The sequence below is a fragment of the Paralichthys olivaceus genome, chromosome 14 (genome assembly GCF_024713975.1).
Source record: "Paralichthys olivaceus isolate ysfri-2021 chromosome 14, ASM2471397v2, whole genome shotgun sequence".
NCBI lineage: Eukaryota > Metazoa > Chordata > Actinopteri > Pleuronectiformes > Paralichthyidae > Paralichthys > Paralichthys olivaceus.
In genome coordinates this window covers 8,042,199-8,069,847 of record NC_091106.1, presented here as the reverse complement: position 1 = coordinate 8,069,847, position 27,649 = coordinate 8,042,199, and the positions used below count along the sequence as shown (strand labels likewise).

Here is a 27,649-nt window from a genome sequence, read left to right as displayed (position 1 = left end):
GGGAGTTTCCCCAGCAGTCTACGTGGGATGTTGATGCCCCGTCATACACAAAGACTTGTCTTCTTTAGCCCTGCCAGACGCAGAGGCCAGCCCTCAGTGCAAGACAACAGGTGGGATGTTAACAGTCCTGCTACATGCAAATCACACATGTGCCGCTCACACAGCCACAGGCATTGTCCAAACAGTTTGAGCCTCTTAGGAAGAGCCTCTTCTTCTTCATCCTCTTTCCTCTGTCATTTTCTGGAGGAGCGTGGAGGAGAGCGGATGGCAACCCAGGGATCTCTGGAGGGAATGGACCAGCGTTGTTGTCATCAAGCTGAGGGATGTCCTCACCCCAACTCAGAATGAGGGTAACCAGGAGCACCATCAGGAGCAGCATGAGGGAAAGCAGGAGCAGCGTAAGGGGGGATAGGGAGAGGAGCATGTGGGAAAGGAGGAGGGGGGTGAGGGAAAGGGAGAAGAGCATAAGGACAAAGCAGGAGTGGCATCAAAAGCAGCATCAGGAGCAGGATAAGGTAAAGGAACAGAAGCACGAGGGGAAGCAGGAGCAGCATCAGGAGCAGGATCAGGAGCAGCATCAGGAGCAGCATAAAGGAAAGGGAGAGGAGCAGGGGGGAAAGGAAAGAGAACATAATCGATAGCAGGAGCAGCATCAGGAGCAGCATCAGAAGCAGCATCAGGAGCAGGAGCAGGAGCAGCATCAGGAGCAGCATCAGGAGCAGCATAAAGGAAAGGGAGAGGAGCAGGGGGGAAAGGAAAGAGAACATAATCGATAGCAGGAGCAGCATCAGGAGCAGCATCAGAGGCATGAGGGAAAGGGAGAGGAGCGTGAGGGAAAGGAAGAGGAGCGTCAGAAGCAGCATCAGGAGCAGCATCGGGAGCAGAATCAAGAGCAGCATAAGGAAAAGCAGGACCAGCAAGAGGAGCATGGGGGAAAGGAGGAGGGGGGTGAGGGAAAGGAAGACTAGCATTGGGGGAAGGAAGAGGAGCGTGAGGGAAAGGAGGAGGGGGGTGAGAGAAAGGAAGAGGGGGGTGAGGGAAAGAAAGAGGAGAATGGAGGAAAGGAAGAGGAGCATGAGGGAAAGGAGGAGGGGGGTGAAGGAAAGAAAGAGGAGCATGGGGGAAAGCATGAGCAGCAGCAGCAGCAGCATCAGGAGCATGAGGGAAAGGAGGAGAAGGAGGAGAAGGGTGAGGGAAAGGAAGAGGAGCATGGGGGGAAGGAAGAGGAGTGTGAGGGAAAGGTGGAGGGGGGTGAGGGAAAGGAAGAGGAGCATGGGGGGAAGGAAGAGGAGCGTGAGGGAAAGGTGGAGGGGGGTGAGTGAAAGGAGGAGGGGGGTGAGGGAAAGGAGGAGAAGGATGAGGGAAAGGAAGAGGAGCATGGGGGGAAGGAAGAGGAGCGTGAGGGAAAGGTGGAGGGGGGTGAGTGAAAGGAGGAGGGGGGTAAGGGAAAGGAAGAGGAGCGTGAGGGAAAGGAGGAGGGGGGAAAGAGAAAGGAGGAGGGGGGTGAGGGAAGGGAAGAGGAGCATGGGGGAAAGCAGGAGCAGCAGCATCAGCAGCATCAGGAGCATGAGGGAAAGGAGGAGGGGGGTGAGAGAAAGGAGGAGGGGGGTAAGGGAAAGGAGGAGGGGGGTGAGGGAAGGGAAGAGGAGCATGGGGGAAAGGGGGAGGGGCATGGGGGAGAGACAACAACAAGCCACCTGGAAAAGGAAAAAAAAAGTGTTAAAAACAGCAGTAAAATTCTTTAATTCCTTTAAACTGTGAGAATGAAGGAAATCTCTCACTGATGAATCCTATGAGACAAACTGTGATTTGTTAATTTGGACTTTACAAATAAAATGTGATTGATTGACTGAATTGGGATCATGTCACTTCTCATGCAGCCATACATCTCACGAGCTGCGTGCTCCTGAAGCGCTCCCCTGCAAGTGCATGCGTCATTACGCACGCTGAACCAGAGGCGCGCTAGTTGAATCGTGGAAGAGGAACAACGGTGCTCCTCCAGAAAGAACTCCACACAGATCTGTGCATTTGTACCAAACTAGTCTCTTGATTGACTTCCTGTTTTTCAAGAAGTACGAGCTTCAAAGGATAATGGTTGTCACAGCACCGTTTCCACAGCGACAGGAAAAATCTATTTTTTTTGAATTTCAAAAAGCCGTTCGCCAAAAAAACAACAACTGTGTTTTCAAATCATGACATAACTGTTATTATTTCAGACCTTCCTCTGGATATTAAGTCAAATCATACAGAAGTGTACTGGTTTAGGATTATTAGAAGGAGAAGATATATGAGAGCTTATTGTGGGATTATTATTATTGTCATCATCATCATTATTATCATCATCATTATTTTACAGCAATAAATTGTCGAGTATCACTCAGAGCTGTGTTTTCCAGCAGGCCAACTCCAATTACATGAAAATATATAAGTTACCTTAAATATACTTTTAATTAATTGTAAAATGACTGAAAACATTTGGTGTAAAACTTTATGGTAATAATAAGATGTCTTACCGGCCACAGGGCAGGGCTCCACACTGGGTCCAGTCATGGTTCCACCGGCAGAGTTTGCAGCAGTATCTCGGTTCTTGTCTCAGTTCCCTTCTGGGTTTTTCTCTGGGTTATTCTTTCTGTTTTTCTCTCGGGTTTGTCTCGGAGGTTTTCTCGGGTTGTTCTCTCTGTTTTGCTCTCGGTACTTCGGGTTTTCTCTCAGTTCGTCTCTCGGAACCTCTCTTGTCCTGATGCTCAGATGAAATGACTGACCCGGTGCAGGGGTCACCTGTTAGACTGTCTCCTCCAGATTTGAACGATAACATTCTGTTGCCATGACTTTTTGGCTTTAATCACTTTTGTGTGAGTGAGTGACAGACAGACAAAGTTAACGTAAAGTTGATGATGATGTAGTGACGTGTGTATACAGATAGATAAAGCAGTAATCTATTACTTCTGCAGTTCAGAAGTCACATCTAAAATGAACCTTGATGACATTATAAAAGCTTTCATGCAAGAAGGTTACATTTGTTATTAATTGGTTATATTGTTAAATTGATTAATATGTATTATTATTTATATTATTTTATTATGGCGGGCAAATAAATTAAATGTAATGTAAATCAATAAATTAGGAATAAATAATTCAATACATAAATGTATGGGGAAAAATAAATACAGTTTCCACTAGAAAATGCAATTTTGTATGTTATTTAAAAAAAATAAAATGTAGACATACTTTTACATAGGTACATTTATTTATTTGTTTGTTTATTTCTACATGTATTCATTTGTTTATGTATTTCTACATTTATGTATACTTCTAATTTTGGTCCTTCATAGATATGTGCCGTGTCCTAACCTTTAATTTACAGACATAATTCCATATATGATCATGCTTTGATTTATCCATGATTTTGCTTGGGTTTATATGCAACTGAAAAAGCAGTGAGCCATGAGAAGTCAACTTTAGTTGATAAGTGGCATTTATTGGTCCTCGAACAATGTGAGGAGCTGGTGGTGAAAGAGGTCCACAAGTGGTAAAGTTTCGCAATTGAATGAATAAGAAAATTGAAGGCTTCGCCACAGAAACTTTTGTGTGCTGCCTCCCTCTTACATTTCCACTTACAATGTCTAGATCACTTACAATGTACAATATTATTTATATCATCATGGATACACTTACAATGTACAATATTATTTATATCATGGTCACTTTACATTGCAATATTTTTTCATTTTAATTCATTTATGCCTTGCAGTATTATTTATTTCATGGTCACTGACTTTTTGAAATATTATTTATATCACGGCCACTTACTTTTGCAATATCACTTATATTATGGTCACTTTACATTACAATACTTTTTATGTCATGCCACTTTTTTTTATCCTCAGTACTTGTTTTTTTTGCACATTGTCTGCTTGCTTGCAGGTTGATTGTTTTCTTGTTTATTGTGTAGGTTCCAGATATTTCTGTCTGTTTATTTGTGTTTTTGCCTTTTCCACTTTAATTTCTGTAGTGTATACTACACTTTCTTCCTGCTGCTGTAATGAGTACATTTTCCCGTTGTGGGATGAATAAAGTATATCTAATCCATAGACTGTATATAAAGAGATCTAATCGAATCTAATCGAAAACAATATTGTGCTTCCAATTGAATTGAGTGGTTGGTGTCCTCCATAGGGTTTTTCCATAAAGCTGTGCTGACATTCATCACACGTGTGTTTATTACTTTATTTATCAATGTCCATGATTCAAGATATTATTTTTATAGACATGTGGCGAAAACGAAACATGACGTCACGACTTTTGCACCGCAGAGGCTGCTGGGAGCACGGCGCAGTGTGGGAGACATTTTGGATTTAAAGGGGCTGAGCTGGCCGTCAGTCCGAGCTCTCGGTAAGTGATACCTACATTTTTAACGCATCCGTGGCGGAAGAACCGGAGCTCTGAACATGGCTGCGTATTTAACCAGTGTAAATGAAAGTCAGCGTGTGCAGAAAGGAATGACCTCGGCGGTCCGAGCGGGGGGAACCTCGTAGCTACGAGGGAGTGGTAATGCTAGCTGCTTAGCCGAAGCTAGCTTGTTGCTAACGGGAGCGCTGAGCAGATCAAAAGGCCAGTTTTACTGACTGATGTAACGAGTACACATCCAGAAAATGTCTCCATAAAACTCGTGGAGGGTCTAAAACGTGCCCTCCGTGTTCATTGATCACCTGCTGGGTAGAGGTGGGGAGTCATCGCTCCACAGAGAAAAGTCAAAACAAAATGAAACACACGATCCCAGTAATGAGCAGTTCTCAAGCTAAAGACTAGACAACTAGAAAGCTGTGTTCTCTGTTTTAATTTGCAAATGTTTCAGAGGACTGTGTGTCGCTGCGTCTGTGGCTAGGGATGTGCAGAGTCATTAACATGTCGATTCAAACATTCGCCACTGGTGTTTAGCATCGCTTCATCATAGTGCAGCAGTGCAGACATCAGTGTATACAGGTGTCACATTTTCAACACGAGACTCCTTTAGTTCAACAGATCCCCCATCTTATTTATCGTGGATATACCAGGTATCTGTTATATTATCTGTGGCAACGTACAGTCAGACAGTATTCAGACAGATGGCTCTCAGCAGCTGGTTTCAGTGGAGTGATGGTGGACCGTGGTCCGTGTCAGTGGCACTTCCCTCCCCGGTGTCCCAGGCCCCGCCACACCCTTCTTGATGGCAGCCTCTCCTTTGTGTCTGGCAGTGATGCAGGCCCTCAGGAGTGGTGGATAGATGTTGAAGCAGGAAACGGGCAAGATGAAGTGGTCTGGTGCAGCCAAAGTTGAGAGAGAAACGATGGGCATCTGTGGGGAGACGGCACAGAGGTTGGCAACCGGTTTGCTGCTGCTCCCACTGCAGTCTGACCGGTTTGAGTCCATGCTTTTACTATTTTAATAATCATACATACCCTAATCTTCCTCAAAGCACCTTTTCCCGTAGCCATTGCAATGTGTTGTATTATTTACATTAAGCTGAACATAAGACCTGGTGAGCAAGTTAAGACATGATCTTAAACATGAAAGATATAATAATTTGATTATCAATATTGATGCCACATTTTTATCTCAATAACGTCAGTATTTCAATATAAATGTATACATTTAAGACTGGAACTTTATCTTTTGTCTTCAGGTATGCTTGAAACCAAACCCAAGCTATTTTAGAGATAAAATATTGCTCTTCTTGACTTAATTCCATCCCCTCTTGAAGTCAGAAAGATTCAGTGTGCACATTTATAGCAAATGAACATTGATCCTCAGTTTCAGGATCAGTGGGGTAAAAGCATCGACTTGAAATGCAGTGCAGTAATGGTAGGAGGAGATTCTGAGAAACGAGGGATGGTGTAATGATGTTGTTTACCAAATGGCATTGTGATAATGCGAGGCTTCAGGCCTCTGTAGATGAAGACCGATGAAGAGTGGAGCTCTGCATGGGCAAACACGACAGAGAGACAGTCCAGGGCTGTGGTGGATTATTTGGAAAAATGTCCCTTCAGTTAACCACATTTTCTTGAGTTAGGAATCTTTGTAAGCAAAAAAAAAGGTTATTCAACCACATCCCTGACTTTCACCGATCAGAGGACAAAAGGAAGCAGTCAGAGCCAAGTTGTTTCTTTGAACACATACCCCTCTTTCATAAAACTGCATTCCTCCCGGGTATTTGTATTGGCTTGAAACTGCAATATATAATATGACCTTTGAGTCATCTAACCTGTCAATAAATTCAGTTCCTGGGAGAATTGACCGGAAAGCATGACTCGTCTGTTCAGCAAATTCTTCTTAACTTTTATGTTGTTATTGAATAGATTTTTTTGGTTTGAAGAATTGTCAGCTGTAGAGAAGACTGCTAACTGTGGATTTAATTAAATATTTCTATGCACCACAATTTGAGCCTCCTAAATACTGTTCAATGTTACTGTCATGTCCATTCTTTTCACTCTAGTTTGGTACAAAACAGCTGATCTAATGTCACTTCGGAGTTTAGAGAGAGGAATTTGATTTTGTGAGAAAAGGCCAGTTTATCCGTGTCATCAGAAAATGAAAGCCCTCACTGGTGCAAAACATTGTTGCATTAGTTAGACCATGAACGTCAATGAGGAGAGAGAGAGTGTTTATCAGTATAAATTGGCATTTCCTGTATGATCATTACAGTCCTGGTGTCATGTTTCAAATGTTTGGTGGATTTCAAATGTTCCTGTAGCTTTATGACCATTTACTGGACTGAACAAGCAAGGTCAAATATTCAATATTAGAATTAGACAACTATTGTCTTATATAATAGAATGTATGGCCAGCTGTGTTATTTTCACACATCGTTTCGCACCATGATGTATTAGATTTTAACCTTGCAATGTGTCATATGGCATGGGCAGCTCCTTTTGAATGTGTGTATAGCACCATTGAGCCTATAGTCTCTCATTAGGTATCTTCCTTTGTGTCTGATGAGTATAGAGAAGCAGAGTCTAGATCATCATGGCTCCCTCCCCCCTCTGCACTCTTCTGTTTTCCTCCTGCTAGGGGCGGGGTTGTCTCCTGATGTGCGCCCTGAGCCGATGTTTGCTTGTTCCGAACGAGCAGTGGGAAGGTCACCATCATCCTGCAGACAGCTCCCTTTCTCATCGCCCCAACATCAACACTCGTCGCTCCCATTGCAGTCCGGCTTCATTAGTGTTTGTTTCACACGGACGGTTTCCTATTTTTATTTTCAGAAAAAGGATCTTTTTGGATTAGCATAGCAATTTTATGATGCTCTTATCCGAAATGTAGCGCTGTTGCTGGATGAGGAGTCATTATTTCATCAGCTGTTCTCTGAGCCAAACATCTGAAACCGAGGTTAGTTTTCTGGTCCAGCAATCTGTAGTGTGGATAATAGATGACTTGACGCTTTAGTAGGAATTGATTGCTTTTAGTAAAGTACATAGAGTATTTGAGAGTGTAATTATTCATATTTTTGCTGTGTCTTAATTTTTATCCCTAAACAGTAAAGAACCACAATGACTTTGTCGACTCTTAATGGTTTTCGATTGCAGCCTGACTGTAAAGCTAGATTTCATAAAATCCTCCATCTGTCTTAAACTACCAGTAAGAAGCAGGAACATCTGTTAATGCACCATGACTTATCTGTGTTACATACATATTAAAATGGCACGTCATGTAGCTCTAGGTCAAGGGATTTCCTCGCCTGCCTGTATTTACTTTTTCTCCTGCCATGAGAAGTGAACCGGTAGCTTTTCTCATGATTAGTATAGCTACTGGCTGACTCGCTGCTCATGAACTATGCTTGATCCTGGTCAATTCACTCCCTGGTCATGAGGGGATTTGGATAAAAGCCCAAACGGAGTGAATATTTGCTGCTGCTTGGTGTAATGTATAACATTTACTAGTGCCTGGCCGATATGGGAAACAATTCTGATTAACTCTATAAACCCTATAGGACAAAGAAATGTAATTGTGGGATGTTTTTATATATTACAGTTTAACCTTATATACCATGTTTTTTTTTATATTGTCCCCAAAGCACTATAGTTTAATTTACAATGGGTTCTTATAAAACAAAGACTAAATGGGGGAAAAGTTAAACATTAATCTAAGTGTAATGTTTTCAAGAAAGTAACAGGCCCGTTGGACTTTATCTCACCACTTTAAAGACGTGGAAAATATTAACCTCAGCAGTCTGGAGAATGCATTGAAGTGCAGGTACTTGATACAGGTGTTTGTGTATTTTATCAAGGGAACGCAGCTTGTTTCTCTGGCTGACATGAAAGTACTACTATTCTTTGTTTGTTGCTGTTTATACAAAGCCAGTCAACAGATCAGAGAGTCAGAGTAACTGCACAGGGTAATGAGCTGCTTGATCTGTCATTATGCTCAATTTTATTTAAACAGATCATTTTGTATCTTGATGAGAGCAGCTAAGAGCATCATTGTCAGACTTAATCGGTGAGATTAAGGCTTGTCCTAGTCTGTCTGACATGCCTACACTTCAAGTAAGGGTTTACTTACCTTACTTTTACAAAGCATATGACTCTGAACTCATAATTTTATTCAAAACAGTATTTTTTATAACAAAGCCACTGAGAGTTCAGCTTTATTTGTTCTTAACGTACATAATGTAGAAAGTGTTTTTTTTCTTTGTCAGGACAGAATGATTCTTGTCCATGTCGTCGTCTATTTGTCTTTAATGTTCTCCTGAAACTTGTTACTTCTTGCCTGCAGGTGAGCTTAACAGCTCCCTCACACATTTTACTGTTATGTACGTCTTGTAAGTGATGACTGTAAGCCCTCTGGTCTTTTTTTTTGGCATACTAAACATGTGCATACCATGACTACAGCACACACCCAGAAATAGTTTTGTACTAATGAGTTTGTAACAGCTTATATTTTATATTTGAATATGTGATCATACTACATAGCCTAAATTATGTTGGGAAATGGAAAATAATTAACGTAGTTTGGTACCATTTCCTTCATAAATGATGTTTTTTTCATGTTCATTGGATTTTAGTCAGTGGTCGATGGTCAAGCTTTTAACTGAAGAAAATGGATGAACTATATCATTTAAGATGAGAGACAAATGTCCTTTGTGTTTCCTCCTATCCTCTCTATATTGTTACCCAGGAGTCAAACGTCTGCTTTGTGTTAACGTTTGACAAAGGGCATACTTGATGCATGTTGCTGGCCCGATCATCTTATCAATAACAATCACTGTTTCATGCTCAACATAGCAAACTTTCGTGCTTAAACTCACAACCAGATGAACACAGCAGGTTCACCAGCTGCCCAAACCCTGCGTACCCTTTCATATTATCGTAATTTGATTGGTTAGCGCCCGTGCTTAAGTAATAGTTTCAATATGATTTGGTTGGTGGGTGCCTCCGTTGCAGTGTGAAAGTTCTACCATGCGCAGTGTGAGCAACCTGACGTGACATAAAATCATCAAAAGTGAATGAGCAGTGATTCAGTGAGTCTAGCTGACACATTTGATCATTGATCACTGCTGTTCTTCTGACTCGAGAGAGACTCCAGCTGGTGGTACATAGTTATCACTGTCCTCCTGATTAAAGCTCATTTCCACAGTGGAGTAAAGGGTTAAGACAGCCTTGAGTCGACTGTAGTAGCTCTACCTGTGTGCTTGTCTTGTGTCTATATCATGAAATATATTAGTATCATAAACAACGCTCCTATGACAGAGCCCAGCTGTAATTTCATGATGTGACATGCATGAATCCCACAGAGATACCATTAATAAACCCTGGTAGATTTGTTGTCCATGGATCTGCCACTGCAAGGTTCAGCTCTAAAGCTGAGACATGGTTTTAACAGAAAAAAACACAAGCAAAGTTACTTTGAGAAGATGTCTGAGGACAGTGAAGTCAACAAATAGAGGTGGACATTAGAGCTAAAAAATGAAAGGAAATTCATTCATTCAATTTAGTGTTTATTTAGATCCACATTTGCCATTATAGCATTGTAACAAACAGATAGTCTTATGTATATATATCCAAACCCTCTCAAATGTATTTTCTAGTTTCCTTTGTTGTGTTTATTTGTATTAATTATTATCTTTAGCTTTTTGACAATCTAGTACATGTTTCTATAGACAGGTGGCTCTCAGTTGGTGTTTATTTCTGCATCCTTAACCCTTTAGTCTCACTGCTTCTGCTATAATACACACTGCACTAATGCAACATTGCCATGACACGTTCTGGACGGGCAGGGCTGTTTCTTGCACTGACATAATAATGGAGCCCAAGGTGACGTGGCTCAATGAGTCATAGATTATCTTCAGACTGTTTTGGGAAAATAGCACATGTTCCATGTACTCACCAAAGGGCTGACATTTCTTCTGTACACAGTATTCTTGACACAGAGGTTATTTTTCTGTCTTGACCAGCTGCTGAGCTGTATTACTGAGGCTTTTGTTAAGTCATCCTCTCCTTGACTCTTGAAGCCAGCTAGACCTCTGTTTTGGTTAAAGAAGCCACTCACAATGCAGCATCTGTGTGCCCTGTGGTATACTGTGAGCTGCAGTCCTGCACCCAGCCAGAGCTTATTATAAGAGCCAAGTCCCAGCACTACGTCTTCCCAGAATAAAATGTCCCCTGTGGTCCTCAGCTTTCTACTAATTTTTAGTTTTTAAATGATCCTCGCACAGGCAAAGGCTTTAGCTCCCTATCAGATACAATATCTGTTGACACTAAAACACCTGAGAATGCATATCATTCATGTATACTGGTGATGCATGTGTTGTGTAAACAGGAAACAGTCTTTATGCAGCTGTGGAAAAAAGTAAGTCCAGGGATTACTTAGCTCGGACTGTCGACAAGGTGGAACTGTTGGAGAAATGAAGGTTAGGTGTGACTGATCAGGAAGTGAGTAACTGTGAGTGAGAAGTTTCCAGAAGTCTTAGTTTCTGCCCATCTATCTGTTCACCACTTGCAGGTCACAAATTCAGGCAGACTTAGATGCAGCATTGCCATTTTAATTCATGATGTATTTAAACATCTTTTTTGTATATCATATTGAGCCGACTACATTCTGAATATGTATAATTTTAACAGCACAAAAATGCTGACCTAATGTATCTCACTCCTGTGTGTCCAGTAGTTAAAATCCCACTTTCATTGCTAAAACTTTGCTACAGGATCATCGTAAAAACGTATTAGCTGAGCACAGAATTTACACGTTGTCTGTTATTATCAATGTTATGGCTCTACACTGCCGGACATTGATAACTTTAAACTCAGAATGGAGCACGGCTTTTTCATGCCACCCCAACAGACCCCATCGTTGTTTTATAGAGTATAATGATTATTTAAAACTGAAGATACTTACAGTATTAAGAAGATAATTGTTGTACTTTAGCTGAACTCAGCTCTCAGTTTCTTTTTTGTGAATATCACAGTGAAGAACCAAGTCCCATAGTTCTAACAGCCAGTTCTCAATCTTCTTTCAACCTTCACAGGTTTCCTTGAGCTATATAGAAGATGTCCACCATGGTGTATCCACGGGAAGAGAAGCTCGAGAAGCTTTCTCAGGAGGAGATCATCTCAAACACGAAGCTGGTGATCCAGGGTCTGGAGGCCCTGAAGAACGAGCACAACTCCATCCTCCATAGCCTCCTGGAGACCATAAAGTGCCTAAAGAAGGATGAAGAGGCCAACTTGGTGCATGAGAAGTCCAACCTGCTCCGCAAGTCAGTGGAGATGATTGAACTGGGCCTGGGAGAAGCACAGGTAAGAGAGGGTGGTAAAAGGAGGAAAAATTAAGAACTTCATAATTTGGTGATGATATGAGGCGAAAGGAAAATGTTCTGTTTCATGAATTGAATAAAAAATTGGCAGAAAAATGAGGAAATAATTTTAAAGGAACATTCTATGTGTTATTTAATCCACACAGCCACCTTCTACTTGTCCTCTACTTTGGGTGGTTCTGCTTCCTTATTCTATACTGAGCATGTGTGGTGATTGTGATTCATTCAGAATCAGCCTGAATCTGAATGTACCCTGCTGCTGCAACAGTTTGTCCTTGTTAAATGTCATTGTTGTTGAATGCTGTCTCTCTCCCAGGTGATGATGGCTCTGTCCAACCACCTGAACGCGGTGGAGTCAGAGAAGCAGAAGCTGCGCGCGCAGGTGAGGAGGCTCTGCCAGGAAAACCAGTGGCTGCGTGACGAGCTGGCCAACACCCAGCAGAAGCTGCAGAAGAGCGAGCAGAGCGTGGCCCAGCTGGAGGAGGAGAAGAAACATCTGGAGTTCATGAACCAGCTGAAAAAATATGATGAAGATGTCTCACCCACTGTGAGTATTTTACACTGACAGTAAGCTTGGTATCAAGACAAAAGCCCCACACACTCTTAGAAATGCTCCTACATATCATTAATGGGCTGTTAGTATAGTTTTGCAAGATTTGGTTCATACATTTTGAGCCATTCAAACATTTCTTACGTGTTGTTTCATGTTAGATTGTCGTCGTCAATTGAATTCAATCGATTCAGGTTTCATTTATTATTTAGCCTCTGCAGTGAAATGGAGAAGCCTTTTAGTTATACAGTTCCTGTGCTGTGAACTAAAAATAGAACAAATTAGGATGAAAATGACATAAAAGCACAAATTTAACTGTAAAGGGCAGTGAACTGTCAATGAGTTGGGGACGAAAGAAGAACACAACTATTGATAGAGACAGGAATGATATTTTTTGCCTGGATTCTTGTTCTGCTGGAGCTGGAGATGATTCACTGCAAATTCTGACTCTAAATGTAGTCACAAAAGAGGCTGTAATAACCTGTATCCATCATCTGCTCGACCAAGCAGGAAGTCATCCATTATCCAGCTTTGAACTGGCAACTGCATTAATCATTTGATGAATTTGATGAGCCCAGTTTATCCTGAACTCTATTTTCATTATGTCACGGTGAAGTATCATTTTGAAGCAGTGTTTAATGTATTTGTCTGAATTGTCCGATAATTTAACCACATGCATATATGTCGTCACATAATAATGATATTCTTCTGTTTTGGTCATTTACATATCTTAATGGCTGAGGTATTATATTTCCAAAAGAAGTTTTGGCCCAAAATGTTTAAAAAAAACAAAAAAACATGTGATCATATTGTGGTTGTTTCATTGAATATCTATATGACTCATAATTTGAGTGGGACAAGTGATGATGTAATTTTTGTTGATGTCATTAGCAACAAAGATTATAATTTTTTGGCCGGGGCCTCTCTGTAGCACCATGATGCTTCATTCGTAACTGAACTCACTCAGTGATGATCAATATGCCACTATGCTGATGTAATGATGTGAATAGCTACTCTGAAACTTTCAGACAGGTATTATCTTATGTGTGCTCACTTTGATGTAATCACATCAATGTGCTTGTCATTCTGAATTTCTGAGTTGTGTGTGTTACCTGGTTTTTCAGCAGGAGGAGAAGGACCGAGAAACACCGAAGGACTCCCTGGACGACCTCTTCCCAAATGATGAAGAGGAGCATGGCCAAGGAAGTAAGAACATGTTTCACCCATAAGACTTGTCTATAATAGAAGAGATACATACTAATCCAAAAGTATAAATGGTTTTTGACTAAAACAAATGTGTATTGCATTATTGGAATAGCAGTTAGTAAGACAATTTAGATTTCTAAAGCAAACACAAACATTTTTTATCCTGGTCAAAATAACTACTAGCATAACACTAGTTAAAATAATTCTTTAGCAAGGTTTTCAATAACCACACTTCAGATTTGGTTTGGTATTCCTCTGATTATTTAGTGGAGTAAATGAACGTGACTCTGCATGCAAGAGATAATTTTGTGTCCTGCCATTAAACACTAATTGAATTAACCCACTTAATCTGATTTCCTAAAATCACAGTATTATGTTCGTGCAAATGTAGTAAGTGATATAATCAGGTCAGAGTTTTCTGCCTTGCAAGCTCACTGACCTTTGACCTGTGCGTGCAAACCTTCGTACCCCCACAGTGCAGCACCAACACAACAGTGCAGCCGTGGCGGCAGCCCAGCAGGGAGGCTACGAGATCCCAGCCCGTCTGAGAACCCTGCACAACCTGGTGATCCAGTACGCCTCCCAGGGCAGGTACGAGGTGGCCGTGCCCCTTTGCAAGCAAGCTTTGGAGGACCTGGAGAAGACATCTGGACACGACCACCCTGACGTGGCCACCATGCTCAACATCCTGGCCTTGGTCTATAGGTCAGAAACGACCCCATATATGACCTTTAGTTATTTCTGCTGTTATTTACCCTTGTGTCATGTTGCTTTCCTCTCTACACAAGAATGACAAACACTTCAGTCTCATACTGTTGTCCTGCCTCTCCCTGTCATTCATGCAGGGATCAGAACAAATACAAAGAGGCAGCCCATCTGCTCAACGATGCTCTGTCTATCCGGGAGAAAACCCTGGGAAAAGACCATCCTGCTGTAAGACTCCGCCATTGCCATGGCAACCATGTCTTCATTTAGACACACCCATGTTTATATCGATGAGATTAGTCATCTGGTTTTAGATCATAACCACTGAAGGTCTCAGTCAACAGGGAGGCAAAAACTGCACAGTCTGCTGTGTTTACTGTGCTGCTCAGTCAGGCTGTGGGGTTTTTTTCAACTATTAAAGTCAATATTTTTAACCATGCATCTGCAGGCTTCAAAAAAATCCATCAGAACTGTGTGTGCTCATACATCAACAAGCCAAATTATGAAATCCTTCCAACAGCAATAGAACAACCCATGTGAACAAATTTGGAAGAATTGATTTACACTTTGTCACCAAAACATCTTTTGTAGCCTAAAGGAAGCTATTAAAGCACAGAACTTCCTTACGACTGCTTGATTGAATCTGTGTGTCAAGGCATTACAACACTAGAAAGGCTCTTTAGAGTACACACATCCACCTAGGCTCAATAGACCCTTAAATTCATTCAAGCTGCAACAAAATCAGTCCCCCAAATATGCCTGATTTAAGATATATGAATTATTATCTGAGATAGTGAAACCATCAAGCTTTGTAGTAATTCATCCAGTAGATTTTGCATAATTATGCTAAATGCCAAACCAATGCAGATGAAAACATATCCCCTTTGCAGAGGTAACAGTTCTGATACGCTGATGCTAGACTGTGAATGCAAAGGAGGGAGAGAGGAATTTACCTTATTCAGGTTTTCTGTTTCTATCTGACCAGGTTGCTGCTACGCTCAACAACTTGGCTGTCCTGTACGGAAAGCGGGGAAAGTACAAGGAAGCTGAGCCTCTGTGTAAGAGGGCTCTGGAGATCAGAGAAAAGGTAGGACACAGCTATTGAGGCTAAACCTGAGAACAATTATCTCATTGTATTAAATTAATTAACAGTGATAATCTATTCCAAATGTCAGTTGGAGCCACTGTAACACTAGCTAACAACAGACTATAAATAGAGTCTTGATCAAATTATTTTCTCAAATTGTCTGTGAAGTCTGCTGAGGGCCATTTCTGTGTCGGAGGGGAACTGGAGGGTTTAATTGAGAGCACAGCTAAAAATGGATAGCAGACGTTGGGGGAGTGAGTAGAGAGACAGATAGGAGACATGATAAAGCTACAGAGCTAAGCAGTGTACAATGATTTGTCTTTGCTTGAAATTTATATTCTGTAACCTCTATTGATCAGCCAGCCTCTTATCAGATTTCCTCAGGGCCTGCATCAGGCAGACATGCTGCCTGGCAAATGCAGCGAGAGGAGATGGAGGTGCTGGAGGCAGCCAAAGGCACAGAGGCAGATACACAGACTGAAATGTTAATTCCAAACATTTGCTTCTTGATTTCCATCAGGTCCTGGGGAAGGACCACCCAGATGTGGCCAAACAGCTCAATAATCTGGCTCTGCTGTGTCAGAACCAGGGCAAGTATGAAGAGGTAGAGTACTACTACTGCCGCGCCCTGGAGATCTACGAGTGCAGGCTGGGCCCAGATGATGCCAACGTGGCTAAAACCAAGAACAACCTGGTGAGGGAAAGATTACCACTAAGTCTATCAGTTAGACTTTCCCCCCTTTTCCTTTCAAATCCTTTCACCTTGGTATACGATGCATTTCTGCAAGAACTTCAGTATTACCCTATTGAGCTTTGAATGTACCAAGGTAAACTCATCCACACAATAATTTCATTGTGAGCACAATCACTCATTTTTTATGTCTTTTTAAAACTTTATTTGTATATATTGGGCCACTAATTTTTTAAAAGAATATTTATAAAGCAGAATATAATGAAAGTTTTTCAGCCCTTGAGTCACCATCAGTTTTTTGTTTGTTAGCTTTGCTCATAGCTCGTCCCCTAGTCCTTTGGAAAGGCTGTAGGGCGACAGTAAGGGAAGGCTCTGCAGTGCTCAATTGTTTTTTTAGGACCCAACGCAGTTTGCAGGAGAAATATGCAGACAGATGCACCTGCTGTCTCAGGGGGCACATTACTAGTCAATAGGCTCATTTGATCCATCACAAAAATGTGCTTTCGTTTCTTTTTCTTCCTCAGGCGTCCTGCTTTCTCAAACAAGGGAAATATAAGGAGGCTGAGATTCTGTACAAAGAGATCCTGACTCGTGCTCATGAGAAAGAGTTTGGATCTGTTGATGGTAAGGCCTGATAGCAGATATTATTATTTACAGGATATGGCACTGCATGTTTAAATGTTATTTCTCTATTTCTGAGATGGAGGTTCTTGTTTCAGTCAACCTATAAACAAAGACTAAATATCTCGTTATTCCAGGAGCTGGTGGTGGGTTCCATTAAACTTACTTTATAATATAGAGACTAAATTTGTTTTTGTGTTCTCAACTTCCTTCCACCTTTATCTTATACTCCATCTTATACTACTGTCATCTCACACCAGTGAGCAGAGTCACTGATGGACAGATGGTCAGAAAGGGGACGAAGTTCTAAGCAGGGCGCCAACCTTCACCATTCAGAGGAATCAGAGAATCTTTACAGAAACTATTTGAAGAAATAAAGACTTTACCTGTCTGAAAGATGAGCTTTTGCTATTGTCTTCTCTCTTTTTTAGTTGAAGTTAAGCTTTTTGGTGGCTTTCTCCAGGGATTAGATTCACTGCTTTGAATACGGAATGACGGACTCGACAATGCACTGCTCTGATGTTTTTTGAGCAAAAGGATCTCACATTTTTCAGTAAGGTCCCCTTTTTCAAGTGGGAAATTAGCCTGACAATAGTGTGTAGATGTTCTTTAAACCTCCTGGTGGGTTGAAGGTGAAGGGTACGCAACACAGAAGCTTAACACAGCAACAGTTAATGTTGAATATCCCTTTTTAATCTTACAGGTGATGTGTTTGAGGTTTCAAAGGTGTATTTCATGAATTTAAATACATTAATGCATATTTATGATTACCTGAAAATGATAAAGGTATGTAGTGGTGTCTGAAATGGTGTGATTAAAAAATATTCTTTATTACTTTACTCTTGTAAAGGTTGTATTTTAATAGTCTATATTGTATTTATACTGTTTTATGTATGCAGATCTATACAGTTACAGTATATCTTGATTTTATCTTGGAAGGCTTTTAGGAATTTTTTTTTTTTAATGAAAAGCTGTATGTTACTAAAATATTATTGAGTTAGCTCAGGTTGCTAGGTTGCTGAATCAATATTGGCATTATGAACTAGTTAAAACATTTAGCCAGCATTTAAATATATTTACTCCAGGTGGGAAGAGAATTCACCTACTTCTTCCTGTATTTCTCTTGCCAAATACAATCAAAACATTTCATGTTTGTGTTGGATTAAAATAAACATCCTGACATCAACCAGTTAAGCTGTTGTCCAGTCCTATTGCACTGTGTAGACCACCTGTCCTGTCTGTGTCTTCAGCTGAGAACAAGCCCATCTGGATGCATGCAGAGGAAAGAGAGGAGATGAGTAAGGTGAGGGGGTTTGTGTAATTTTCTTCGTGTCATTGTGAATAAAAGCAGAGCAACATTTTTGTGGAAATTTGGAAGGAGCTGTTACATTTCACTTCCTGGGAAGGAAATACGATCTTGTCCTTCACAAACATTAGAATCTCCATTTGGCTTATGATGATGAGTAAATAGAGGAAAAATGCTGCGGAACCAGTTTGAAACCACCACTCCCCTTCACACGCTTTTCTTCCTCTTCTCCCTTATTTACTTCCAGGGCAAGCACAGAGACAACACTCCATACGGAGAGTATGGAGGCTGGTACAAGGCCTGCAAAGTCAATAGGTGAGGCAGACACTGATAAGCATGTCTTTACAGCTCGGTCATAAAGACACTTATTAAAGGCTAGAAATGAATTACCTTGTATTTATAAATGGTTGACATGCGTATATTGTAGAAATTCTTTTAACTTTCTATTTCTAATTTATTTATTACCAATTTGACTGATTAGTTAACATATACAGCATCTTATTCCAGCTTTTTTAGAATTCTCTTGCTCAAATGAAACTGTTCCTCTTATGACCTTTGACAACATTTTGTGTGTATCATTTTGTGTCCAGCCCTACAGTGAATACTACCCTGAGGAACTTGGGGGCCCTGTACCGCCGTCAGGGCAAGCTAGAGGCTGCTGAGACCCTGGAAGAATGTGCTGTGAGGTCTCGCAAGCAGGTGAGCAGCATTTCCAAACTTAAAATGGCCTTCTCTGCATACAGATAGCCCATTACTTCCTGTTTTTCTAAATTCTGAAATGTGATCCCCGTCAAATCTTATATTATCCCTTTCTTTTTCCCTACATTTCTATGGATCCAGAGCAACACAGTAAGTGGTTTGTCTGTACCTCACCTCTCTCCCCTAACATTACTCTCACCTCACTGTCATTTCAAATATTGCCCCGTCTCTGTGATGCTGTGACAATGCATCAAGGGAGAAAGGAAACGTTAAATCACTAAGTTTTCTCATATAACTTTGCACCCTCAGCACTCTCTGCACTCTCATCCATATAGTCAAGCTAACATCTGCATCTAGGATGGTTAAAATTTTAATCTGTTTGTCTGTTTGTGCATTGTACGTGTGTGTTGTCCCATCAGGGCATCGACCCAATCCACCAGACACGTATGGTGGAAATCCTGAAGGACACAGAGGGCGACAGACGGAGGAGCAGGGACAGTCTGACCAGCGTTAAGTACGAGAGTGGCTCTGAGACCGGCGAGGAAGTGAGTATGGGCGTGGAGTGGAATGGGGTGAGTACAAATCCACGACAGTAGAGTCACGGCCAGTAACCTCACTGGAAGAGCAAGGTGGTGCTTGTAATCACAGAGAGTGTAGACTGATACATCCCATCCCACAAAGTAATAGAATGCATTGTTTTCTAACTTGAAAGACTCTTTCAGATTAGTGCTTTACTGTAGACTGATTATTAGGAGTCCTCTCTGCTAGGAAGCTGTCAAGTGTGCTCAGGACGCCCTCTCTTAATGTGGTCAAACTGCAGAGATGCACAAATTAGTCATTCCTTTGTGTAGGGCTCGATGATGATGCCATAAATTATATAAAGATAAAGATTTTCATATCCGTTAATATCGATAATTATCTTCTCATTTTGCTTACACATTTTATCCACATATATTGATGTATTGCTATGGATGAAAAATATACTGCAATATTTATTGTTTTATTGCTCTGCCCTACATGCATGGTCTATTTTATGACACATAATACCATAGACTGAATATGAATGACATCAATATAGAAACAAAATTACAAAACCATTCTATTAAAAATAAAATATATATAATTTAGCTTCTCATTCCCAGCTCTTGGTGTAGCTGCACTCATTGAACTGTATCTGTACCAGTCCATTAGCTCTCTGTAGATGCACATCACCATGTCCTTCCCATGAGGTCAACAAGGAAATCTATTTTTGCAAAATGCAAAGCTGATTGAGTGTCTTGGCATGCTGACCTGTTATTGACAGCATCTAAGTTTGCTTTGGTGTAGCTGTTCTTACTTTTGTCGTTCATTGCTCGACGATGAATTCCTGCTGCCCTGTTTTAATAAGTCGTTGTTCTGCTGGTAACGCTTCTGCACAAGTGGAGCGGTAACAAAAAGGCACAAGCTCATTCTGTGGCACCCTGGCAACACATTAATATGTATTTGCTCAGAGAGATACCGTCTGTCGAAATCCCTTCTTGGATGCCTCATATTTCCAGTATTAAATGCAGGATCTCTCTCTGCAGTAAATGGAGCAGCTTTTATGCAACAGTTCATCCTGCTTTTTTATTGTCTCATTATAAAGTCCGCTCAGGCTGTTTCCCAGACCAACAATCATTAATATAATTTCACAGTGCAGCTTTCATTTCTGCACAGAGCCTCCATGTAACCCCCTCTACTCGTTATTAAAGGGGTCATATGTGAAAATTGCTGTTTAATATTTAGTGTAGCAGTGTTTGCAGTTTAATCGTCGCTGCTAAAGCTGTGTCCCGGCTTCAAGGAGCCCTCTGGTGACGCTTATATAAGCCAGAGGAAAGAACTGTGCCAGCAGAGACGCCTCATATGAGCCTGTGCCTCTCCCCTCACTAAGTGCAGACACGCCCTTCACTGCACCAACCCAGTCCAAACATGCATGTAGCTATGCCGGCCTGCTGGGCTCACCCTTAACATGCACACTAATGGACCATGTGCGTTCACTGTGTTAACACATGGTTGAGAAATGTCTGTTAACCTGACCTCCGCTGCTCCCTGGGTGGGTAACATCAAGTAGAGAGGTGGGGTTTGTGTTTGCTGGATGTTGTGTGAGTGTGAATGCTTCTCTTGACACATTTTCATATGCGTAACACGGCAACTCAAACCGCTTCCGAAATTCACTCCAGCAAATGCAGCCGGCATGTGTGTTCATCCAAGTGTGCACCTGTCAGTCTTTGAAACGTGTGAAGGCATGCAGAGGATCGCAGGTTGTGTGCGAGCTTTTCATGATCACAGCCACAGCAGTAGAAACTCACTTCACTCAATCAAAACAGCAACAGACATTCTCATGCTTTTATAGATTGTTTCTGAAATGTAATTTGTCACAAAACATTTGAGGTTTTGACAAAAAGATTGTTAGACAAATACCATCCATCCATCCATTCATCTACCAACATGTGCAACTGTAACCTGGCTATTTTATGTTTTAGAAAAGAGGCTTGTAAAATGCTGTCTGCTTCTATGTAGATATTTCCTGAGAGATAATGTGATACACACGTCAGACCTGCCACTCATCTTCTGTGAAGCGTAGCCCAAACATGCTGCTCTCAGAAAGTCTGATGTCACTGGAGCTGTTCTACACACTCAACATTAGCTCATTTACTTAGTGTGTGTTCAACCAGTGGATGGAGACGACAGCTGTCGGCAAAATGTGTGGTTGTGTTCAGGTTCATTTGTACAGTATGTGTGTGCATGTCTCATTTTTTTAAATGCATGATGCGACTCGTGTGTGTCTGTATCTGCTTTGTGTTCAGCTTCAGTGGGCTCCCTCTTAGCTTGCATGTTTCTAGATTTCATCCTTTGCCCTTTTTTCTTTTTTCTATGTGTCACTAACCTATTCCGTAGTTGATTACTCTTGCCATGACAACCAATCAGCCTTTCTATGACATTTCTTTTTCTCACTCAGTGGATTGTACTCTCCCTCTCGATCTCTTATTCCACCCGATAAGTTAGGTGATATATGTATGTATTATGTGACATAGTAAAAGGTTCGGTAATGGGTTTATTAGGTAAAGAGAAAAGAACACAGGGAAAGCTGAGTTTAGTATTATTATGTAGTAGGATTTCATCATTTAGCAGATTGAAAAAGTGGCTTAAGGTAGTAGATACTGCCAAAGTTTACTTTTGAATTCAAGATGCTGTAATCAGGGATATTATCACAACATCAGTCCCTGTTATCATCAGTGTAATAGCTATATGATTATTTATTTGTGCTGATGCTGGCAGGTATCTGACATCTGCAGTGCACAGTCACCGGCTGAGTGCAGTGTGCCAGCTTCAGGCTTTTTGGTACCAAGAGAGGAAAGAAAAACAGCTGAGTCACAGTGACTGCAACCACCCACCTTCTGCATCACTGACCTGCTTCTCATTTAGTGCAGCTCCTGTGCTGCTGGATTTTCACATCAGTTTGTTGCAGTCACAGTAAACCTGGTGCAGGGCAGACAGGGCAGGTTATTGTAGGAAACAGTGGCAGCTCAGATTTCCAGATGTGTAGGTGTCACAGTTGCATCAGGAAGCCCAACCCCCAGAGCTCCTAATCTTACAATGTGTGCCGTTTTTGTCTCTTTCTCTCTTTCTCTTTTATCAGGCCTAAGCCATCAAGATTATTCCTCCATCCTTCTCTCCTTCCCCAACACAATAGTAAAAGGATGTGTGTTGTCGTTCCCTCTGGCCTTCTCTGTCCCAACAAACCAACAGCTCCTCTGCTGTCCCGGCGCCCCCCTCCGCAGCAGAGACAAGCCCCCTCCTGGTTGTCACCTCTGTCCCCTGTTCAACTGACCGCTGCTGGGACGTTTGGTCTTCTCTTCTCATCTGTGCTCTGGTTTTTCCCCCTCCCCCTCTCCCTTTCTCTTTCTCTCTCTCTCTCTCTTAACCCTTTCGTTTCACTAACCATGTGTGGTTCTCCATGTCAGAAATCATTACTCTTTCTCTCACTTAACATTAAAAATAGTCAGTGTATGTAATCTTTCCCTGAGAGGAAGTCACTCGCACATTTTCCTTCTCTCCAGCACCCACTTGTAATGTTTAATGGATGCAGAGTTGATTTATTAGCTGGATAGGAGAAGAGAGAAGATGGAAATATAAATTACTGGCAAAAGTTGAAATGCTGAAAGATTTTGAGGATCATAGTCTCTTTCGACATCAGCTTTGGCGCCAGACATCACTCCAACACACAGATGAAAAGTAACTGATACTTTAGACTGAATATTAAACAAAAAATATATGTCCACAGTTGATTTGCATCAGTCACACCCTGAATTTGTTTGTAGGGCACTTTCACACCTACAGTGATTGGTCCAAAAATTTAGTCAGTAAAGAGTTTGTCTCAGTCAGGATCAAGCGGACCCGTGGTTTGTTTTATTAGTTGTGTGAAAACACTTATTTGGATAAGACAGCATTAAACAATAGAAGAAGAAAAAGAAGCACATGAGGCTCAAAGGTGTGATTGCCTCTGAAGATATAATGTTTAAACCACGAGGACGCTCATTTGGCACATTAAAAGAAGTGTGGAGCACTGAACCTGAAGTTGGCGATGCAGATTGTAGAATCCACAATGATATTACAGTTGAAACGAAGTTAACAAAACGAACCGATCATTCATTTTCTCCTTTCAAATGGAAAGACTACTACCCACACCAACATCAGACACGCCTATATACATGCATATGCCTTCGGTTAAGGAGGACATATGTATGTCATACATGTAAAAGCAAAACTAACCACATCAAATGTACAATGTAATAAAGACATAAACCTTAGTTTGGACTATGGTCGAGACTTTTAGTGTGAAAATACTCTCAGCCTGTTTCAAAGTGACAATTGACCTCAAAACATTTATCTTTTTTTCTCACACCTAATTTTTGTGATTTCGGTTTTTACTCAATGCCTGAGATCAAATGCCTGAACAGTTTGAAATGGTACTGTAAAGTTACACAAGCCAATCAAGATATTTACAATGATTTCTTTTTAACATCTTCAGCCTAGTCGGCAGGAAATGAGAAGGGAGCATTACTGATTTTGTTTTTATAGACGTATTTCCTATTTGTTTCGATTTTTGTATGATTTTTGTTTACGTTTTTTTAAAGAATGCTTTTTGATTGTTTTGTGGCTGAATATAAAAGCAGTAGTTTGTCAACAATGTCATCGTGTTTGCCTGTTCTGAATGATCATAAACGCTCAGCACCGTTTAAGGCTAAAACTGACGGCAAAATTGGTCAGATCGCTGCAAGCTGTTGTTGCCATGGTGATTTATTTTCAAGTTGCTCTCAGTAATGTCCTTGGATTGATGGAGTATTCACGCAGGCTCTATGTCAGCACACGATGTACACAGAGGCTTGCATTTACAAAGGAAACTAGTCGAGGAGCACAGACACCTGAAAGATTGCCATGATAACAGATTTCAAAATAAAGGACACAAATGCCCAGAATTGCCTTGATTTGTCGGTGTAGGAGTAATATTAAAATTCAATGGAAGCTTTGGTTCCACTGTAGTGTTAGTGTGTATCCGTGTATGTTTTGGTGGTACAGTCACAGTGCCCAGTCTGGCTATAGTTACTGTGTTTTGAACACAAAGCTCAATGGGGTGTGTTGCCTTTTTTCTTACACGGTTGTTTGCAGCATCGTCACTTTGGTGAGTCGTGTTTTTAGACACCAAAAGTACAAGTGCGAGTCTTTTCCTCAAGATCAACATGTTATTTGAGATGTTTAACTAACTGAATGTACTTTAACATCTTGGAAGTATAATTGTAGGCTGTATTTATAGATTTGACAAGTGCATTCACTATTATATGGCTTTTCAGTATGCTACTTGCCTTGATTCTTCATTCCTTCCAATGAGTACACCTATACTTCTAATGCAACTCTTGAACAAAAGAAGAATTGACTATGTTCATCACATAATTATGACAATATTGTTGTGTTAGTGGAATGCTTATTTATTGAACTGTCTATTCTTGACATATATAGTGTGAGTTTCCTAAAGTGGAAGAACATTAATGGTAAGGTCTATAAGCACTATCTTAGAAAGTAGGACTGCATTATATTTACCATTCTGCATTGTGAAGATTATTGCATCAACACTTGTTGGTATTCTCAAATAAAGTTTTTCATTTGTGAACATTTTGTCTGTTTTCTACATCGGATGGAGACGTCTGTATCCATGTGTCATCGGTGGGAACAGAGTTTGTTTTATGTTTCTTCTCTGGATGGAAATTATTCATTCTCCACAGCTCTCCCTGCTGGTGATAAGACTGTATTGCATTATGATCACACCTATGTGTCCCACCAAAGCCAAAGGAGATGCATAGTGTTTCCTGGTTGGTTGGTAATTAAAACACATGCTATTCATTATAGTTGGGATGTAGAAAACTGTCAATTCTTATATAAGGATTAATGGATGGATGGATAAATTACTTAATTACTCAATTATTACTTAAATTACAAAAAAAAAATGAGAAACTTGAGTTGATGGTCTGTTTTAAAAATGTCATAAAATAAAAAAACAGCCCAAGTTGACATTTTAAAGTCATTTTTATTTCTTTAGAAACAAAAATATTCAAGTCAAAAAATAACTGTACAGAATAATATCAACATCAATTCAGAATCTGGAACCAAGTCTTGTTTTCAATAAATACATTGATCATTTTAGTTCTGGTGACTGTAGATGATGAGATCAACACAGCTCAACCATTGGAACACAAGGAGACGTTCACACTAATAACCACCACGCTGGATGGATGTGTGTGAAAACGCTTATTAACTTGAAGATGATAATAGTGATACAAATTATAATTAAAATATTGGTTGCATGTTCTTGCAAGAAAACTGTATTTGCAAAAGCATAATTAGCACAGATTTATAATTTACACTTCATGTAAAGTACAAGATTTGAAAAGACTTGCAATGGCAGACACTTGCAGGTTTTCCTCCACATGGTTGGTGCTGCATGAGTGTGTTGATGAGTGTGTGTGTGTCTGCAGGACGGCAGTGGAGCGCTGCAGCGCAGTGGCTCTCTGGGGAAGCTCAGGGACGTGTTGCGTCGCAGCAGCGAGCTGCTTGTGAAGAAACTGCAGGGCAACGGTCCGCCTGAACCCCGCAGCACCAAGTAAGAACTGAACAAATCCTCTGTTATGATAGACAACACGTATTTAAAGCAAATTATACTAGTTGTTGAGAGATGATGCCTCGGCAGGTTGTTTCATTGTAGCTTGGAAATCACCAGCTTGACGTGTAATCAGTATTTAGTTTTGTTCGCTCAGACCCTGTATGAACATTGTTTTCTTACTGTTCTTCCATCAGCATGAAGCGAGCTGCTTCTTTGAACTACCTGAACAAAACCAGTGATGACTCGTTTCAGGTGAGGATCACTTAGTATGAATCTATCTGTGCTACATTACTGGAAATGTTCAAACTTCATATCCTCCTCCACTCATATCCTGTTTCTCAGAGTCGAGGAGACAGCAATTTTAAGGGGAGCAGGGGCCTGAGCTCCAGCACCATGGATCTCTACACTGGAAACTGAGCCACTGGTGCTCTCTGTCAGCTGATCTGTTCACAGACCCAAAGATGCCCCTACCTCTGGCTCATCTTCTGATCACCAACAACACTACCAGATGGACGTCAACCTCCCACACACCCTCTCTCTGCCTGTCAGCGTCTGACCCAAAGACCCATCTCCCCCGAGATCCACACCCAAAGACGTTTCATCTCATTAAGACATATATAGGATTACCGTGTTTAATTTTAGTCAGTGTCACCTCCTGAATACAGCCAAGGAAATGTACCTCACCCCCCCCACCACCCCTTATTCAGAATCACCGACTCTGCACTTTGACTTCATCCGTTTCCATATCGTAACCTCTGCTGGTGTTTTTCTCTTAACAAAGTTGTGATTTTTGAAAATGTTCTGTCTTCCTCTTCCTTAGATTACATGTAAAAAAAACAATTTTCTTTTACTTCAACAATAGAAAATGAATAGGTCTGAAATGACAATGTAGAGTTGCTGTGACTACACTCTTGTCTCTTTTTGTTTTTTATTTTAATGGTTGAACATTTGCCTCTTGAGATTAATTAGCTATGTGAGGTGTCGGTTAACGCTTTGGGAAACAGGGTGAAATGTTATTATACTGGCATGATATTAGTCACGTGACTTTTTACACATATCTTGTGTTGATATGACTTACTTAGAATTTGTATGTGTTTTTTCAATGGTAAAAAATACATACATGAAAATGTTCAACTTCTTAAATTGTATATAAAAAATTATAAGGCAGAACTGGGTTTCTTAATTCAACCTGGTCTCCCTGAATGAATCTCTGGTGCCAAGTGTGACTCATCTGCGGGAGTGTGAGTGTCATGATGTTGTGAACGATGAGTGAAACACGTCTAGATTTCTATTATGTTGAGATGATAGATTTTGCACAATTCTCAGATGGTCTTTTGTCTTTAATTGTGTTTTTTAGTGATGCTACACAAAAGAACTGGAATGTCTTGTAATTATTTTGATTTTTTTTTTTCTCCCACTAGTTTTATCCTTCGTAATAATGGTAAATGGAATCTTATAAGTTCACAAATCCTAGAAATAATGAGTAAACTAGCAGGAATAGAGTCGAGTATCATTGTTGGTAAGAGGTGAATGTGCTTCTGTTTTGGTTCTCATACAGCCACGTGTAATAAAAGAATTCCTGATAATGAATCTGAACCACTGCCTGACCTTGATTCAGAAATAAAAACCAACAATTTTCTATTTCTGGTTGTATTCTTGTATATTGTATTTGGTAGCTGGTCTACAGCTCTAAGAAACCAGTGTTTCTTATTTCTGTATTTCTCACTTTGTCCCTAAACCTGCAGATTAAATCTCTGAATTCCTCCAAGAAAGATCTTTCACATCAGTATCTTTAAGTACTTGTGGGAACCTTGTGAAAACTGACAGC

The 27,649-nt window shown here is 40.7% G+C and overlaps 2 protein-coding genes across 16 annotated transcripts; one reads left to right on the top strand and one right to left on the bottom strand.

Annotated features, from left to right (window-relative positions):
- Nucleotides 1-229: 229 nt before the first annotated feature.
- Nucleotides 230-2,690, bottom strand: LOC138413718 (uncharacterized). The gene is made up of 2 exons (XM_069539303.1): nt 2,514-2,690; nt 230-1,697 (listed from the first exon to the last, which is right to left on the bottom strand). The coding sequence occupies exons 1-2, from the start codon at nt 2,548-2,550 to the stop codon at nt 367-369; spliced, it is 1,368 nt and encodes a 455-aa protein (XP_069395404.1). The 5' UTR covers nt 2,551-2,690; the 3' UTR covers nt 230-366.
- Nucleotides 2,691-4,294: 1,604 nt separating this feature from the next.
- klc1b (kinesin light chain 1b) lies at nt 4,295-27,462 on the top strand. 15 transcript variants are annotated; one of them, XM_020093675.2, is made up of 17 exons: nt 4,295-4,392; nt 11,495-11,765; nt 12,099-12,329; nt 13,460-13,538; nt 14,015-14,243; nt 14,384-14,471; nt 15,229-15,330; nt 15,851-16,024; nt 16,546-16,645; nt 17,893-17,945; nt 18,196-18,263; nt 18,539-18,647; nt 18,789-18,797; nt 19,067-19,219; nt 25,697-25,821; nt 26,016-26,073; nt 26,164-27,462. In XM_020093675.2, exons 2-17 carry the CDS (start codon nt 11,517-11,519, stop codon nt 26,236-26,238), a joined length of 1,902 nt encoding a protein of 633 aa, XP_019949234.1. In that variant the 5' UTR covers nt 4,295-4,392; nt 11,495-11,516; the 3' UTR covers nt 26,239-27,462. The 15 variants fall into 15 exon arrangements, with proteins under 15 accessions (XP_019949234.1, XP_069395397.1, XP_019949227.1 ...); XM_069539296.1 differs by having other exon boundaries at nt 13,457-13,538; nt 19,067-19,192; XM_020093668.2 differs by having other exon boundaries at nt 13,457-13,538.
- Nucleotides 27,463-27,649: the final 187 nt, after the last annotated feature.